Source organism: Fusarium poae, chromosome 1, assembly GCF_019609905.1.
Source record: "Fusarium poae strain DAOMC 252244 chromosome 1, whole genome shotgun sequence".
Classification (NCBI taxonomy): Eukaryota; Fungi; Ascomycota; class Sordariomycetes; order Hypocreales; family Nectriaceae; genus Fusarium; species Fusarium poae.
Window position 1 is genome coordinate 8,427,943 of NC_058399.1, and position 16,168 is coordinate 8,444,110.

General features: G+C 49.8%; 4 protein-coding genes across 4 annotated transcripts; 3 read left to right on the forward strand and 1 right to left on the reverse strand.

Moving 5' to 3' along the window:
- Positions 1 to 1,074: 1,074 nt before the first annotated feature.
- On the forward strand, positions 1,075 to 2,178 carry FPOAC1_002755 (uncharacterized protein; the record flags this gene model as incomplete). Its single annotated transcript, XM_044847330.1, has 2 exons — positions 1,075 to 1,134; positions 1,198 to 2,178. The coding sequence occupies 2 exons, from the start codon at positions 1,075 to 1,077 to the stop codon at positions 2,176 to 2,178; spliced, it is 1,041 nt and encodes a 346-aa protein (XP_044713246.1).
- Positions 2,179 to 2,500: 322 nt separating this feature from the next.
- FPOAC1_002756 (uncharacterized protein) lies at positions 2,501 to 3,298 on the reverse strand (the record flags this gene model as incomplete). The annotated part of the gene is made up of 3 exons (XM_044847331.1): positions 2,501 to 2,840; positions 2,911 to 2,961; positions 3,216 to 3,298. The coding sequence occupies 3 exons, from the start codon at positions 3,296 to 3,298 to the stop codon at positions 2,501 to 2,503; spliced, it is 474 nt and encodes a 157-aa protein (XP_044713247.1).
- Positions 3,299 to 4,587: 1,289 nt separating this feature from the next.
- FPOAC1_002757 (uncharacterized protein) lies at positions 4,588 to 6,147 on the forward strand (the record flags this gene model as incomplete). Its single annotated transcript, XM_044847332.1, has 1 exon — positions 4,588 to 6,147. One exon carries the CDS (start codon positions 4,588 to 4,590, stop codon positions 6,145 to 6,147), a length of 1,560 nt encoding a protein of 519 aa, XP_044713248.1.
- A 5,060-nt stretch (positions 6,148 to 11,207) lies between these two features.
- Positions 11,208 to 12,970, forward strand: FPOAC1_002758 (uncharacterized protein; the record flags this gene model as incomplete). Its single annotated transcript, XM_044847333.1, has 4 exons — positions 11,208 to 11,304; positions 11,382 to 11,645; positions 11,721 to 12,059; positions 12,138 to 12,970. 4 exons carry the CDS (start codon positions 11,208 to 11,210, stop codon positions 12,968 to 12,970), a joined length of 1,533 nt encoding a protein of 510 aa, XP_044713249.1.
- Between the last annotated feature and the right edge of the window lie 3,198 nt (positions 12,971 to 16,168).

Genomic DNA, 16,168 nt, shown 5'->3' on the forward strand with positions numbered 1-16,168 from the left:
TGGTGATACAAGGGTGCAGTTGATGGTGAGTCGAGCGGTGTCGTCAACCTACATTAGACCAGGAGAATCACTGCATCTTGCTTGAACCAACATGATTCTGTAGCAGAGAAGGTAATAAAAGCAAGATGCCACTTGAGAATACTCACTCCATCCATGTACCATGTCACGTCAAAGCTGAAAAAAAGCCAAGCCGCGTTCGCGTACCTGAAGAGGGCTGATAGTGCTACGCTTAGGACTACCCGAATAGGCAATCTAAGCGTATCGCGGTAACGGGCGGTAGTTGCGTGCCGTGCAGGTTACAGACGTATGTACATACAGTTTGAAGCTGTATTATCTGTACGTAGGGACCCATCAGTTTGCATTCGTATATGGGTAGGTTTCATGGCAGTTGGTGGTGGTTGGGGTTGGGGGTTGGAAACAGGAGGACGAAGAAGGCCTCCCTGGTTGGAAACAAGATGCAATGCACACGCCCCGCCACACCTGAAAGTATCAAAGTTTCTTGTCTGTTTTTGATGATTTCGATTGCTGTGCGAATCCATGCATGACGGTTTCGGCCTACCCGCACTACCTTGTCGCTGTGCTTGACACGCATATATTACTATTAGGACAACGACAACTTCCCGTGGGAGTATTCCCCCACAAACTCATGACGTCAATTTGGTCACGGCGGTGAGTGAAACTACCAACATAGTTATCTCCGCGATGTTGTATTGCATATAAACTCTAAATTCGTCAGACCATTCAGCGAAGAGGTTAACCAACACAGAACATCTGTCATGAATTCTAATAACTTGACTAACCAATACTAGCCAGCCTAGGCAATTCGCTCCTATTTCCAACTATTTCATGGCTACAAGGTAAGATTAACAGCAGAAAACAAGAATTGGAAATACAAAGATATTCAAAACGGTCGACCAGGATGTGTATGTTGTGGAGACTCTATGATGATGATGATGATGGATGTTGAATGGAGGGGAAATGAAACCCCGCCTCCAAGACTTTCCTCTCAAACAACTGCCGACATGTTGATAGCTTTCTGTTGCCTCTGAAAAAGAACCTCAAAATAATAACATAATGGCTCCTATCGTCGTAGCATTGATCGGCGGAGGCCTGTTTGCCAAACAGGCACATATGGTGCGAAGTCATGATCCATCCAATTACGTATTCGACAAATGCTAAACAAATTTTGTTTCCCAGCCTGCCATTACCAAGGCCAACAACCTTGATCTCAAGGCCATCTACTCGCGTTCTCTCAAGTCAGCCAAGGAAACGGGTGATCTAGACACCCGCGAGACTGGTGCAGGCCCAGCTCTCTACTCGGCCGATTCGGGATCCGGAAAGTCTCTCGACGACCTCTTGGCCCGGGACGATATTGACGCTGTCATTATCGCCCTTCCTATCCCGAGCCAGCCCGAATACATCCAGGCTGCCCTCGCTGCCGGCAAACATGTTCTCGCCGAAAAGCCGATTGCTCCCTCTGTTGCGGACGCTAACAAGTTGATCGAGTACTACCACGGCCTGCAAGGTAAAGCTACCTTTTCCATCGCCGAGAACTTTAGATACAAGCCGTGCTTCGAGTACGCTGCCAGCGAGGCTGCCAAGCTTGGAGCGCTGCAGCACTTTAGCGTGCGAGTCTTCTTCTTTATGGGCGAGGACTCCAAATGGTACGGTACTTCGTGGCGCGCAAAGCCCCAGTTTCAGGGTGGTTTCCTGCTGGATGGTGGCGTGCACTTTGTGGCGGCCATGAGGCAGCTCCTCGACGAACCTGCAGCCGACGTGTCAGCTTTCACCTCGCAGGTGCAGCCGCATCTTGCACCCGTCGACACAGTGAATGCGGTAGTCCGGCTCAAGAGCGGTGTGAGCGGCACATATCAGCAGTCGTGCGGCACAAAAATGAGCACGTCTGTGTTCCAATTTGGATATGAAAAGGGCTCCATTGTCGTCGACGGAGACAAGGTCACTGTAACGCCGTGGGAAGGCGAGCAGATTATCAAGGAATTTGAGAGGACGAGCGGTGTAGACGAGGAGATTGAGGCCTGGGCGAATGCGTTGGTCGAGGGAAAGCCAGATAAGAGGCAAAGCGTGGAGGAGGCATTGGCTGATCTTGAACTATTGGAGATGATGTTTGAGAGCGGATCTGATGGAGGTGCAGCCAAGAAGTATCAGCATCAGTTTTAGGCAGATGATTACCGATGTATATGATACATGTGTTGTATCGTTGAATGATGTACACAGTTGTACACATGGGATATAATTCAAGTCAGTACATCAATCAAGTTGAGAATATATCCATATACGAACAGCATTAGTAGATAAAGTCATGTCAGCCCGTGCTTCTGTCAATGGAGTAAACTATAATTTAGGTGCCGTAAGTGGAGGCTAGGTATACGGGAATAGTGCCTAATCTACCACTAAACCCACTAGCGAGGTCCCCGGCCCTGTTGGACAGCGCACCTAGCACCTCCATAGCCCTAGGTAGACTTATTCTAATACCAAACACTCACAGCTTGGGCTTGACAACAATCAATTTCTCAAGTTCCTGACGAAGTGTCTGCGCCATACCGTCCTTGAGTGGCCGGTTCGTCTCACGATCCACATAAACCTGCACAAACTCCCCAACAGCCTTGACCTCATCCACCCCCTTCTCAAAGAGTGCAGTCTCGTAGGTGACACTGGACCGACCAAGCTTGTTCACACGCAATGCAAGCTCGGCAACGGCAGGGTATGCAATGGATGAGAAGAAGTCGGTGTGGGTGTGTACACACATGCCAAATTGCGATGCCGTTGGAGGATGGAGACCGCAATTGTCTATGAGGTATGCGTTGATGATGGAGTCGAACCTATTAAACATCCATGGGGATTAACTTTGATTGGACCAAGAGCTACATGCCCTAGTAGATCGCCACTTACAAAAAGTTATAGACTGAATTGTTCATGTGATCATACATGTCATTATCGTTCCTGTTGGTAGACAAGGGAGTTAGTCAGTCTGTTGAGATGAATGCATACTACCTAGATGGCCCTTCCATTCCTCTTCGCCAATACATATGTCGCAATAGTGCTGCTGTCATGCTGTCCGTATTTGGCAAGTAAATGGTCCAGCGACGACATGGTCCTGTGGCCCGGAGCAAATGATGCGACATGGCATCCTAGGAAAATGAGAAAAGAGCCTCAAGTTCCAAATGAATATGATAATGACGCGCAACTGAACTCACCATCGCGTGCGATACTCAAGGAAGAAACGATAGTCGTGTCTTTTGCGGGTCTTTAGCTCCGCTGGCGAAGTCTTGCTACTCATTCCGTAAATACGTTGATTGTTTTAGACGTTCTCGATTGGCGATGTTTTGTTCGAATATGACATGCCTTAGGCAGAGGCGTGAAGTTTATCGGGTCGATCAGCGTGAAACAAGTACAAAGACGATGAATCTAGATCCTGGCTCCAGTGCTTCAAGATTGTGAGAAGTGATACAGTAGTGAATCGAGGGGCTGCAAAGTGCGCAAGGTTGTTTAGTGCAATTAATTGTATTAGGCAGGATCTTTTGTTTCTGGTTGCAGAGACCTTTTGAAGATCTAAATATTGGGCAAACGCAAGACAGAAGTGAGTGAATGGTTTGAGAAATGAAGTAAAATGAGTTCTAAAAACAATTGAGTTCTCGATCTCGGGTCCCAAAAAGGAAAAGCCGAGGTCTAAGTTAATGCCATTCTTTGGGGAAGGAATTTAATTCGTCGTGTCGCGGGGGAGCTTAGCGGACGGTTTACTTGAGATCTAACTTGGAGCTCGGGCGCTCAAATCGCCTGGAGCACCCGATAACCCGAGCGTTGCCTTTATTCAAACAACAGAGTAAATAATAGCAAATACTAAGTTAACCTAAATAGCATTTAGAGACCAGTGCAAAGGATAAAGTAGGTTCTATCTTAGTAGGTGACGCCCAGGCTTTGTTAGTGGAGACTCGATGCTATTGGATCCATCAGTGGATCGATCTGTCACAGCGGACAAGTCACGGCTTTACCTTAGGTTCCGTAGGTCTAGGTTCCAGTGCTGTCCCAGGATCCTGCCTGCCCGACGGTCCACTGGAAATGGTCAGACCGCCCAGACCTTGCTTGCCCAAAATAGACAAGAGCCCATTCTTGCCGTATGCCACCGCTCGTTACTGCCGTTAACCTAAATCAAACCCACAGAAATGTGCGCCCAGTAACGGGTGCAATATCATCACAATTCATGTCGACCTATGACCTTTTAAGGCAGTTGGGCAGGAAGCAGACAAGGCAAGGCAAGCAGGACGAAGCGAAATAAGACATTCTTTTCCAAGGGAGTCTCGCTTATCCCCGGATCCACGCATCATCGCAAAAGAACCTGCGTCTAAGTCCATCGCAAATCAACGTCAAGTTCTTTCTTTTTCTTCTTTGTTTTTGCTTTGCCTATTGTTGCCTGCCGCCGCAAAAGCGCCGCATTTCCCGCAACACTGCAGCTGAGGAATGAGGGCTGCTCTTCGCCTCGGCCCGTACTCCTCCGCTTTACACCTACGTAGATCAAAGCCCTTGCCCAGAGCCTCTTCCCTACCCCCTCGTCAAAGACGCCCCTTCGCTATGGTCTCGTCCTCGCCAAACCCAGAGGGTGAGCCCTTTGATGAGCAATTCTTTATGAATTCTTTCCAGGATCTCGATATCCAGGGCGAGAATGGTCTCACACCCAGCCAACCAGCCTCCGATCCACCACTAACATCCACTACAACCACAACCACAACCACCAACAATAACAATAAACAGCAACAAATTCCTAAAAAGATCAAGCAAAAGAAGAAACAGGATCCGCCCCAAGTCTCGGCTACAGATGAGCCCCTTATTACACCGGTGGGAGATCCGTGGCCCCGACCCTACCACTTTGAAGGCGATGGGTTGCGTCGGGTAGTGCCATACCACTACACATACAACACCCACTGTAAAGAGAGATGGCGCAACAGACCTCTTCTCGAGATTTACGAATCTGAGTTTAGGGACCGACCGCTTGAGTACTATCGGCAGTCTATGGTACGGGGAACCATCTTTGTCAACGGTCGTCGGGTCGGACCCGATTATATTCTGCGAAATGGTGACCTCATTTCTCATACCCTGCACCGCCATGAACCTCCGGTTACCGAGGACCCTGTGCAGATCATTCACGAAGATGAAGATATGATTGTTATTAACAAGCCTGCCGGTGTACCCGTCCACCCCGCTGGCCGATACAACTTCAACTCAGTCGTCGAGATCATGAAGTCAGACCGCGGTCCAGCATTCTTGCCATATCTCTGCAACCGTCTGGACCGCCTCACAAGCGGCATCATGTTTATTGCAAAGAACCCAACTGCGGCGGAGGCTTTAGGCATCAAGATCAAGGATCGCACAGTGAGAAAGGAATATATTGCTCGGGTAATGGGCGAGTTTCCCGATGGCGAGGTCGTATGTGATCAACCCATCTTACAAATATCCCCCAAGCTTGGCCTCAACCGAGTACGTGCCAATGGCAAGACCGCGCGAACTGTATTCAAGAAACTGGCGTACTACCCAGAAGCCGAAAGTGAAGAGATGGACGAGCGGCCCAAGACACCCGAGCAGCTCCAAGATGAGAAGCATCGGCCTTGGGTGAACAAGAAGGGATATTCGATTGTCCGCTGCCTTCCCGTCACTGGACGTACTCATCAGCTGCGTGTTCACCTTCAGCATCTTGGCCACCCTATTCAAAATGACCCCATTTATGCCAACCGGCGAGTGTGGGGCATGGATCTAGGACAAAACGATGGCGATGCCACTCAGAATACAGATGAAGACATCGTTAGCCGTCTGTCTCGCATGGGCAAGGACGAAGTGGCCGAAGCTGTCGCTTACTACGACACCATGGTGGATAAATATGAAGAAAAGAGGGCCGAGAAGTTGACCGGTGAGCTTTGCGAGATATGCCAGACACCTTTGTACTCCGACCCTGGCAGTCATGAGCTGTCATTGTGGCTCCACAGTCTCCGGTATGAGGACGCAGGAGGTAGCTGGTCTTATGTCAGCCCTCTGCCCCGATGGGCAATGCCACCAGAGGGCATGAGTGGCCCAACATCAGTCGGTGGCATGGAGGAGTTGGTGGAGGCCGTTAAAGATGAGAACCCCGAGATATCATGAGAATTGTTATTCCATACAACAAGCACCACCATGCTGCCACAGTTACCTACATACTGCTGTCGTGGACAACGCCACCAAATAGAGTGGGCGCCAACTCGTAGATACACACATACACAGCTGAACCCGCTCGGCGCAATGTATCTCGGATAAGAGACGTTGTGCTGCCGTGCCTATCATATCGTAGACAACGAAAGAGTCTGAACTAGGGTCCGGTATCCGGGACGTGCTGTGGATCTACTATGCATGACCAGGGTCACCACTGATCCCCGTCAGTAATACAGGCATGCTATTATTATTTGGTGTGCCTGCAATGCATATGAACTTCCTAGACCATACAGGAGGTTGAGGCAAGATAGGGCTAACTCCCAAGGTTCAAGCAACCACTTCACCAACCCAAGGTTCCCGGACATTGTGATCCTCAAAAGAAAACTGGCCAGATATCCGTGTTTACGTGTGGAGCTCGAGGTTCCCTTCATCCGGGCGCGTGGTGCTGACGTTGAGACGAAGCAAAAGTCTCGAACAACTCAGCAAAATGTACGAAGGCAGTGAATGGCCAGTCGCGAGAGGCTCCGTTTAGACGAGAAGTCTCATTAAGGAAAGAATGGAGACCAGTGGCAGGGAAACCTGACCTCGTTCACCTCGGTCTCCCTATGCCCTAGCCGGAGGAGACACCTAGAGGACCTAAAGCCAATAGTCTTGGCGGCCTGGCTGGGTCCAAAACGGTCCTGCTATTTTGATGGACCAATATGGGGGCTCTCATCATACAAAACTCCCAACGCATTCCGCATTGAGTCCAATATCACAAGATCTAGGGCCCAAAGAAATGGATCCCCTCTCCGAGCCACCATGCTTTTGCCAAGACTTGTGTCGTTTGATAATCATAGACCAGGCTTGAGGCCTCGATGCGCTTTCTAAACAGGAGACTTGGAGGATCGCTTGTTGTGATAAGCTTGATGGTAAGACGGGGACATACTCTAGCCAGCTGGATCGCTCGTGGCTCAAGGCTAGGCCCCTAGCCTGATACCCTACAGGCTGACAGACAATTTTGAGGGGCTCTTGCTCTCGACTCCAATTTTCAGACACAAAAGGGTAAGTCTGGGTTTACTGCAGATCACCACAGGGATCCTGGGTCGAATATTAATTACTTCAATCAACACGGCTATACCGCGCGAAGCCTCACTGGATACATTTTGATGTTCCAATATGGAAGATGAGGGGACAACCCCCGACAGGGTTTGATAGGGCTTATTATTTTACCCACTGGCTAAAACAAAAGAGATGGTCGAAGCACTCGGATCACACATCACGTCAAGCTCCACGAAGCATGGGCTTAATCAACGTCGGTTAGGAGAGGGGAGGGGGTCCTCTAGCAGAGCCAGGAATTGTGGCTTGCACAAGACGGATTACTGCATGCAAGCAAGCCATGATCGAGCTGCGGGTGGCCCCTGGAACTGGCTGTTTCTCTTTCTATTTTCTGGGGTAAGGGAAATAATTACAGTTCATGGCTTGGAAAATGCTTGCTTTTTTCTCTTTTCTATTCTCCACAGGTTCTTAACCCTTGCCCTTCGAATTCAGTTTGGTCAACGGCAGTACCACGGTCCCGGGTCCCAAGTTGATTTATGGCAATTACTGCGAGGAGCTTGGGCTTGGCGTGAGAAATCTTGCAAACGAATCTCAAGATCGAGTCCTTTCGCACAATACGACGCTGGGCAAGGTTCTTGCGAGATTGGGGCTGACGGGAGATGAACTACTCTAGCCTGGCAGGCCTGCTGTTCAGCAAGGAACACTTGGGCAGAACGTCATTGATGCTACCTAACGTCGGAGCGACAATCCTGAAGTACAGTGTGCTGTTGCAGATAGGCGGAGTGCCGAAGAGTTCAGCTGTAGCATGTAGCTGCCGAGGAAACGGGAAATCACCGTTGCAGAGAGAATACAAGAGAATAAAATTTGTGATGCGATTCCGAACACCCTTCGACCACGCAAGCTGAAGCGCCTCACAGATGACGCCATGAGGGCTCTTCCCGGTGTTGGTTGTGGCAGGGTCTGCCGTGTTTCGGGGACCATGTTTGGCTTGACAGAGAAGATTCTTTTTTCCTTCTGAAAGAGGGAGTTGGTCTGCAAGGCGAAACTCAAATGGCACAAATCATCTGTCACAGACGGCTTACCACGGCCTTTTGCTTTTTTAGCAGCACGTACCTGCACTGCAGTACAGCTCAGTACATCCTTAAAACCGCGCCTGCTGTGCCGCCGCACAGGCGCTGTTAGGTTTACAGTAGTGCTTCAAGCCCGGAAATGCTGTCGCTACTGCAGTATTTTGCTTTTTCCCGGGGGCTGCGAGCTGTTACGGGTACTGGCCGTTTGCCCGGTGGCCACATAGAGTGCATATGGCGACTCCGAGTGGAAGGTTTTGTGTTGAGTACACACAGCATCTCATCTCAATGGAGACATTTTATCCGCTACCGAGGTGCATAATTGTATGTATTCCGAGGTTATCAGAGTGCGTGGCTTTTGGACTGCACACATACACACACATACAGACAGCACCATAGAAAGATCTACGGGTAGTGTTTCTTTTCCAGTGTTGGTGGAGAATTGAAGAGCAACACGCACAGGGAAAGGGGATGGGGCTCCATAACCATGTGCGCTGGCATCTGATCTGGGGATTGGCACTCGACTTGACCGCAAGATGGTCATCACTGTACCGTACACACACACAATGGACGGACTTGAAGATCAGACGGCGGACGTGATGATGCCATCTGGGGGCGGTTTAGATCGACGCCGTCGAGTAAAGTCACATCAGAAGTGCGACTCGCCATGCTTTGGCGTGTTTCCGTTCCACTTGACGGCAACGCTCCCACGTTTTGCGATGCTGATACAAGCTACGGGTGCCTCATGGCTCCTCATTTCGTGATCAAGGGTGGTTTGCTTTGGCTTCACAGAAGTAATCCCCCCTGGCTCCACGTGCTCCACTGCTGCGCTACAGACCTTGGATCCTTCGACTTGTGGGCTCCTACAACCGCAAAGCGCGCTAAGTTGGGATCCGTCAGTGGTCCTCTCACACCCTGACCCCGACCCCGACTGTGGACGGATTTCGGCTAGGGTTTAGAGGACTAAAGTCTATTCTTGCAGGGAGCACAGTGGATACAGTGGAGATGCAGTAGGCATGGGTTGTCGATTCACTGCTGCAGAGCGTTGTCCAACTCTTCCACGCTTCTGGGGGAGCTTCCTGGGGGCTACGCTACGCTATGCTTTGCTATGCTGCACATTACGGCTACCTTGCTCTATGTCCAGGTTCAAATCCAGGGCCCAGGGCGGCATAAGTGGCCATCATAAGTGCACCCCGGTCTTCTGGTTCTTGAGACAGTACATACACCCTTGTTTTTTTTTATGGACAAAAGATAATATAGTACCACATAACACGAGACAGGACAGAGCAACGATATTCAATCAAGGACGGCAGAGCAGAGCATGGTATTTTAGCATGTTGTTGACTGGACCCACCGACACCAGGCCAGTGACATCTGGCTGCGTTGCAAAGTACCTTTTGGTGTATCAAGTTTATCAAGCAATTGGTTCATCCAAAACCAATGGCAATGACTCCGGCCGGCAGAGCAGAATTGCGAAGGCGGCGAACTCTTGACGGCGAATTACAGGCAGAGGGCCATAGCCATACCCTCGATGAATCGGTGCCAAAAGTTAAGATATCAAGCCAGGCACGGCGATTGTATGTAATTGGCAACGTCCCTTCAAAAAAACGAGGGAGTACCTTGAGTGGGGATCATCTTGCGATACTTGCTTCAACAGTCAGAGGCCAAAGTCTCCACATTGGTAACGATTCCCAAGCATCCGCGGTCCGGTAGACGGGGCCTCTGCCTGTTGCAGACAAGAGATTGAGCGGTAACGGGTACAGTATAGAGAGGCCTTGGACTCAGCTCAGCGCAAGAGAAAGGGTCCGAGGGCTTCTTGTGGAGCGTCTATCAATCTTGGAACCACGAGGAGGAGACCCGCTGACATTATTGCACTATCAGACTGTCTAAATGTTCATGAAGAATGAGGGGCGAAGGAGTTGAATCGAATCGAGTTCTAGCCTTCCAAGACCAGGCCAGACTCAGACTGAGCATCTAACGTTTTCGCTATCGCTGCTCGTCAAGCAGTCAACGTTATGGAACTCCATGAGTTACTATGCAACGACATAGATCCCCCCTTGTCATGCATAGTCGAGGTTCCGCCTGCGTTTCTGGAGCCAGACTGTGTTGGTCAAGGCAGGCAGGAAAGTCTCATGAAACAAGGACAAGCCACCCAGACACCAAGCAAGAGAGGAGAGGTACACACCTGAGGTTCTCAGTACATGCTCGAAGTACTCAGCCAACCTAGTAGGAGCGTGGCGTACCGGACCGCGCACCAACGCCAACGCCAGCACCAGTGCTGTACTGTCCCAGACGACGACCCACGCTCAGTACAGTACTGGACAGTAAGTAGCCTTGCCTTGGCCCCCTCGAAGGGACATCAGCCCGACCAGCGCTAGCACCAAGAGAGAGGAGAATGGGACTCATGGTGCAGGGGTCTGCATAGAGGGTCCGGCTCGGGGTACGTATCCAAACAGCCACCCTCCCTTGCTATCTGTACACCGTTCCAGGGCGAAAGAAGGAAAAAAAAAGATGGTTCTCAACGCCAGCGGCGCCAGATGAAAATGGTTATAAACAACACCCCCGGTCCACGTCGATCAACCTCTAGTAGTAACTAGGTCGATCTCTATGCGAACACTTGCGCGACCTTGGACTTAAAGACGACAAGGACTCCACAGATATCAACAGCTATTACCTTCATCTCATCTTAACTCAACTCATCTAAATACTCCCATCAAGGACCCTCTTCATCTTTGAAAGCTCCCTCCTTCTCCTTCATCTTTCAACATCACTCTATATACCTTGTTCACAACATAAAGGTCTTGGCCTTTATACATACCCACTTCTTCATTCACATCACATACACATTCGTACACACAAACTCATCGACTTGACATGATCGCATCGATCTCATCGTCGCCACCCACGTCCATGCCTTACTCAACTTCCCCCGACTCTCACATTCACAACACCGACAACATGGTTCGATCATCTTCAGCAGAGCCCGCAAAGAGCTCTAAGAGAAAGGGTATGTGGTAACAGTCAACAAAGCCAGCAGCGACCAGCCCCAGGCAGATCAGCAATACTAACATACAGCAAAAATAGGCACCCGAAGCGTTTCCACACTTACACCATCACAACTTGCGCGCAAGAGAGCCAACGACCGAGAGGCTCAGCGAGCTATCAGGGCGCGAACCAAGGAGCACATTGATCGTTTGGAGCGCGAATTGGAGGAACTCAAGAGCAAGCAGAGCCGTGATCAGACCGTCCAAGAGCTTCTGAGACGGAACCAGGCACTTGAGGAGGAGCTTATGCGACTTAAGGAGAACATGGGCGTCTCAATGACCTCATCACCTTACTCTGCACCTGGTACGACTCTCTCAGTCACGATACCTTGCTCGGTTCCCTCACCAACCTCCAACGGCATACTGACGGCTCCCTCAGTATACGATGATAACCTTAGCTCCGGCAGCGGTGCAGTCCCCAGCCCTCGCGGCTCCCCCTTCCCTTCTGGCGACTACAGCCCCATCCCCGACTATGGACAGCAATATGTTCCCCTTCCTACCAACTGCGAGTCATGGGCCAACACTGTTTCCTGCCCTGTCCCCTCCAACGTCTCAAGCCCCTCATCGTCTGCCGACGACTACAGCGCCGGCTACATCCCCACGAGCGTGCCTACTTCATTGTTGCCCTCAAACAACACCAGCTCATCCAGCATCGGCGCCGTTGGCCACGGACACAAGGACGTTATCAAGATGGAGTATGAGGATGTTGACTCTCACGGTACGATTCCCCAAAAGCGGTGGCAGCTCCAGCCTCAGCTACGAAGTGCTCTATAACCAGAAAACTAATCACAATCAGTGTCTAGACGCCGGATACCGCCTCAGCAACCCTTCAATGCAACCCGTTTCCCCCCACACTTACATGGCTCAGCAGCAGCAGCCCGCCTGGAACATGTATCCCGTCTACTACCCCCAGGCTCAGTCCTCGGTCCACTGAAGGACCAAAATCAGCCGGGTGCCTGTTGGCCGGTACCCGTCCTGACTACTCCGCCGGCCTGCCGCTTCGATGAGCTTTTGGTCGGTTTCCTCCAAGACTGCCGTCGTATGGCCACTACAGAGTCTCTTGCCCATACACTGGGACCGACTCGAATAGACGTGCGGTCTGTGTTTCGCAGTCACGACAGCCATGGCCAGCTTGCCTGCTCGCCTTATCCGATCACGGATTTGATCCGGAGTCTGATAGACACGGCAGGCATGACGCGGCTTATGGAGCGCATCGCAATCTTTGCGCCCCTTCAAAAAATGATCTGTTGGCTTGCACAGCCTACGCCAGAGAGACGCGCGCGCCTGTGCCATGACTACGCACCGCGCCAGTGTCAGCTGACAACTCCTCACCCCCAATGGCTTGATCTAGTGCATTGGGGCTCTCTGCGCGAAGCTGCTATAAAGCGGCAGGATCTCTACGCTACAGAAGAGTTTCAGAGGATCTACTTTGACTCCCTGCGCCTTGTCAACTGGCCTTACCAGCCGCTAGAGAGTCTAGTCACGGATTCCCAGACGGGCCATGTTGGTCTCACAGACGCTCTTACGGCCCATGCCATGAATGGGTCCAATTGGCGTCTCAATGAGACGTTTACGCAGCGGTACCCTGAGCTTTCTGGCCTAGTGGCCTTGGAGCATAGCCATCCTTGACCTCTCCCCTGACTGCGACCAACCTCGATATACACACACTCTACTATCACATCCATTTTCACATGATCGATCTCGATCATGACTTGTATCAACCTGATAACGACAAAAAAACCATATGCTGAGGCATGACTCTGTGGGTGAACACAGCACCACATGGGTTGATCCATAAAAAAAGGTACAAAGCTTACCTCCGGGACTCTCCGCCGCGGCAAGTCTCCATCTTGCTCCAGCAATGTCGATCGTATTACCACATAGACACACACATACATCCTCGTTGCTGGGGAGCTACATCATAATCATCATGATTGCTCCCTGTCGCAAAAATTATACAAGGCATGACGCGAAACTTGGAGGACGAAGTTACCCCACACATTTCTAACGGCCACTATTGATTGTATTGTATAACCTTTGGAGTTTTTTTTCTCTCTTTCTTTCTTGACATTGTTATTTCTTTTCCTATGTTTTCTTCGCTGGACGGTTCATTTGGGTACACAAACAATTACTACATGATGGATGGAGGCGTGCAATTTGGAAACACAAGCATTGGGACACTTGAGCAATTTGGCGATAAGGGGTTTTACTATTAGAGGAGTTTGAATGAACAAGATACTGGGATGGAAAGGAACATGGTATAACACAACATAACATACTGGGCACACTCATCGAGATAGGATGACCCATGTCTATTGTTTAACGAATCAAGATAACACATTGGATTCTTCACTCTCTTGACCCCGTACTCCAATTTCTCTTGACAGTGACGGTATCTACACTATTACCACTAGCTTGACAGACCAAACATGAAAATCCTCTCCAGTTTCATTTTACCCCATATGCACTTTGTCCTTGGTTGATGACATTCCAAAACCCTGTCTTAAGCAAGCCCTTGTCTGTTGGACAATGGAATAGTATGTAATAATATTCATGACGAGGCCAGGGTGTGCGCAATGTAACATGAATGGATAATACAGGAGGAGCGGGGCCTTGACACGTTATTGTGTTTTTTTTTTACCTCATCCTCCTTGTTGTTGGTTTGTTGACGACCGAATGAGTTGTACTACTGTACCAAACGTACAGCAAGAATTGGCCATCATGGTTGCAAGAAAAATTGCCTTGTAAATAAGTGTATGTATGTATGTATGTATGTACATATCTCCACCGCCATGTCGTCCGTCCCGTCACGCACATGGCCTAGAGGCTTATGGTTATGGAGGGAGTGCCAAAGATGGAGAAGGCATCAGCTCTTGGAGAAATGCCAGGCTACATAGTCTACATACCCAGCTACCCCTACTTTTGGCGGTTGCATGGGGGGTTGCTAGACATGCTTGGCTATCAACTAGGCCGCTAAGGGTATAAGCGCTGGACCGAGATCTATCCTCTTCTCTTTTAAGCAATGAATTCCTTAGGATATCCACTTTTCCTCCCCTTGTAGTCTACATACACCTTGGCTTCACTCCCCCCAGCCGCAGTCGTAGTCGCAGGCACAGGTAGAGAGAGTCTATCTTTGCTTTCTGACGTTGAAGGTTTTGGGCAAATGAGAACGAACAGGCAGGAACCTGATATCTATCGTACATACTGTAGGTGTAGGAGCGTGTGTACATACAGTACAGCCGGCAGGGCAGTTGTGTCGATATCATGGTGGTATTGGGGATGTCATCGCTCGGCCCTCCTGCGTTGCGTGTCTTGTCTTGTCTATCATGAGAACTATCTACTAGAGACTGTAAGGTAAGAAGAAAGAACATTGAACCGCAAGAATCCAATGTATTGTGACATTGAATACTTTCATCTTTTGCTTTTTTGCCTCTGGTCTACCTATGAAAAGATTCTCATTGCTCGGATCCGTATGCACCACATCTTTGGGGCTGTGGCGAAAGCACGTGGCTGTTGATGCCTTTTCTTTTTGCCTTTTTTTTTACTTTCTGGTCCTCTCTTGCAATGACAGCTTGACACAATCTCATACGGTGATGATGCGAATTCCGAACATGGACTTTTGGGTTTTTTGGATTCCGAGGGTAGACATAAAGTCTAATGAAACAGTGTGTTGGTGGTGGTGGTGGTAACAGCCTCCATCCAATACCGTGCCGTATCGTACCCTGCAATGCCGTCCCTGTCTCCATATGCCGTGCTTCCTGTTGTCTGCAAGAGCCGAGTGGCGTTCTCACGGCCTGGAGCATGTACCCAAAAACAGTGTTTTGCACCTAATTTTGTCTCAGTTGCCCTATACGTCATCCTCCTTTCTGGCCGGAACCTAAGCTTTCTGCGCTTGTCTTCCGGATGTGTTCCGTAGACATTTCCTCTTGATGATTCCGGACGGACGTCTTGCATGCAATAAGAGGTTTGGGTCTCAGTCAGCAAAAACAAAAGTAAAAGCAATTACAGTCTCAGCCACTGACTGAGCTAATAAAGATGATTTTGCAACTTTTCTCGGGCAAATGGAAGAAAGAAGCGAGACAGTTCCTGATAGGCTTGTCCCGGGGCTTCTTCAAAAATGTTCCCGCGGGAATATTTGACTTTTGCGTCCCCCTCACTCTCAAGTCTCAATCAATCACAAGTCAAGTCAAGTCAAGTCCTCCTCAGCACTGACGTTTCTGGTGAAACTGGTGACAGATGGGATCAGCAACTCTCGCTTCCATCTCTTCTCCATAGACGCTTGCTTCTAGGTTTGGGCCTTGCCTCTACAGAGTATGCACCTCGTCAACTAAATTTAACGCTGCACTACAACAGCACGCGCTGCTTGCTAGCCGTATGGAAAAATCCCGATAAGGCGGTGCAACGGTACTATCCCGAGTACCTGTCCTTGCACTTCATGCGTCGGTGGGGGTACATCTTTTTACTAATTTGTTCTACCAATTAATTCCACCAGTCTTTGAAACATAGAAATACATTTCAGTGAGAAAAGACCGTATGCCAGCAAAGGTGTCATGAAAAGGAAAATGCGTCGAAATGTGCCACTGCACTGCACACCGCAACATCCGACATTTAGTAGTAATTCCATGGCAAATCAGATCAAAGGCTAGAAAACCTAGAAGGAGTCTCGAAGACTACTGAGGGAACCATGATCAAAGCCAGGAAGACGGCATTGGCTCGTTTTGCGTGGGTATAAAGCTGCTGCTGCTGTTGGGGTAGGGTATCTAGAGTAGAAAACAACTGATGCACGGCCGTTTCGTCTTGTCCAGAGGAGATTGCCAAGTGCTGTTT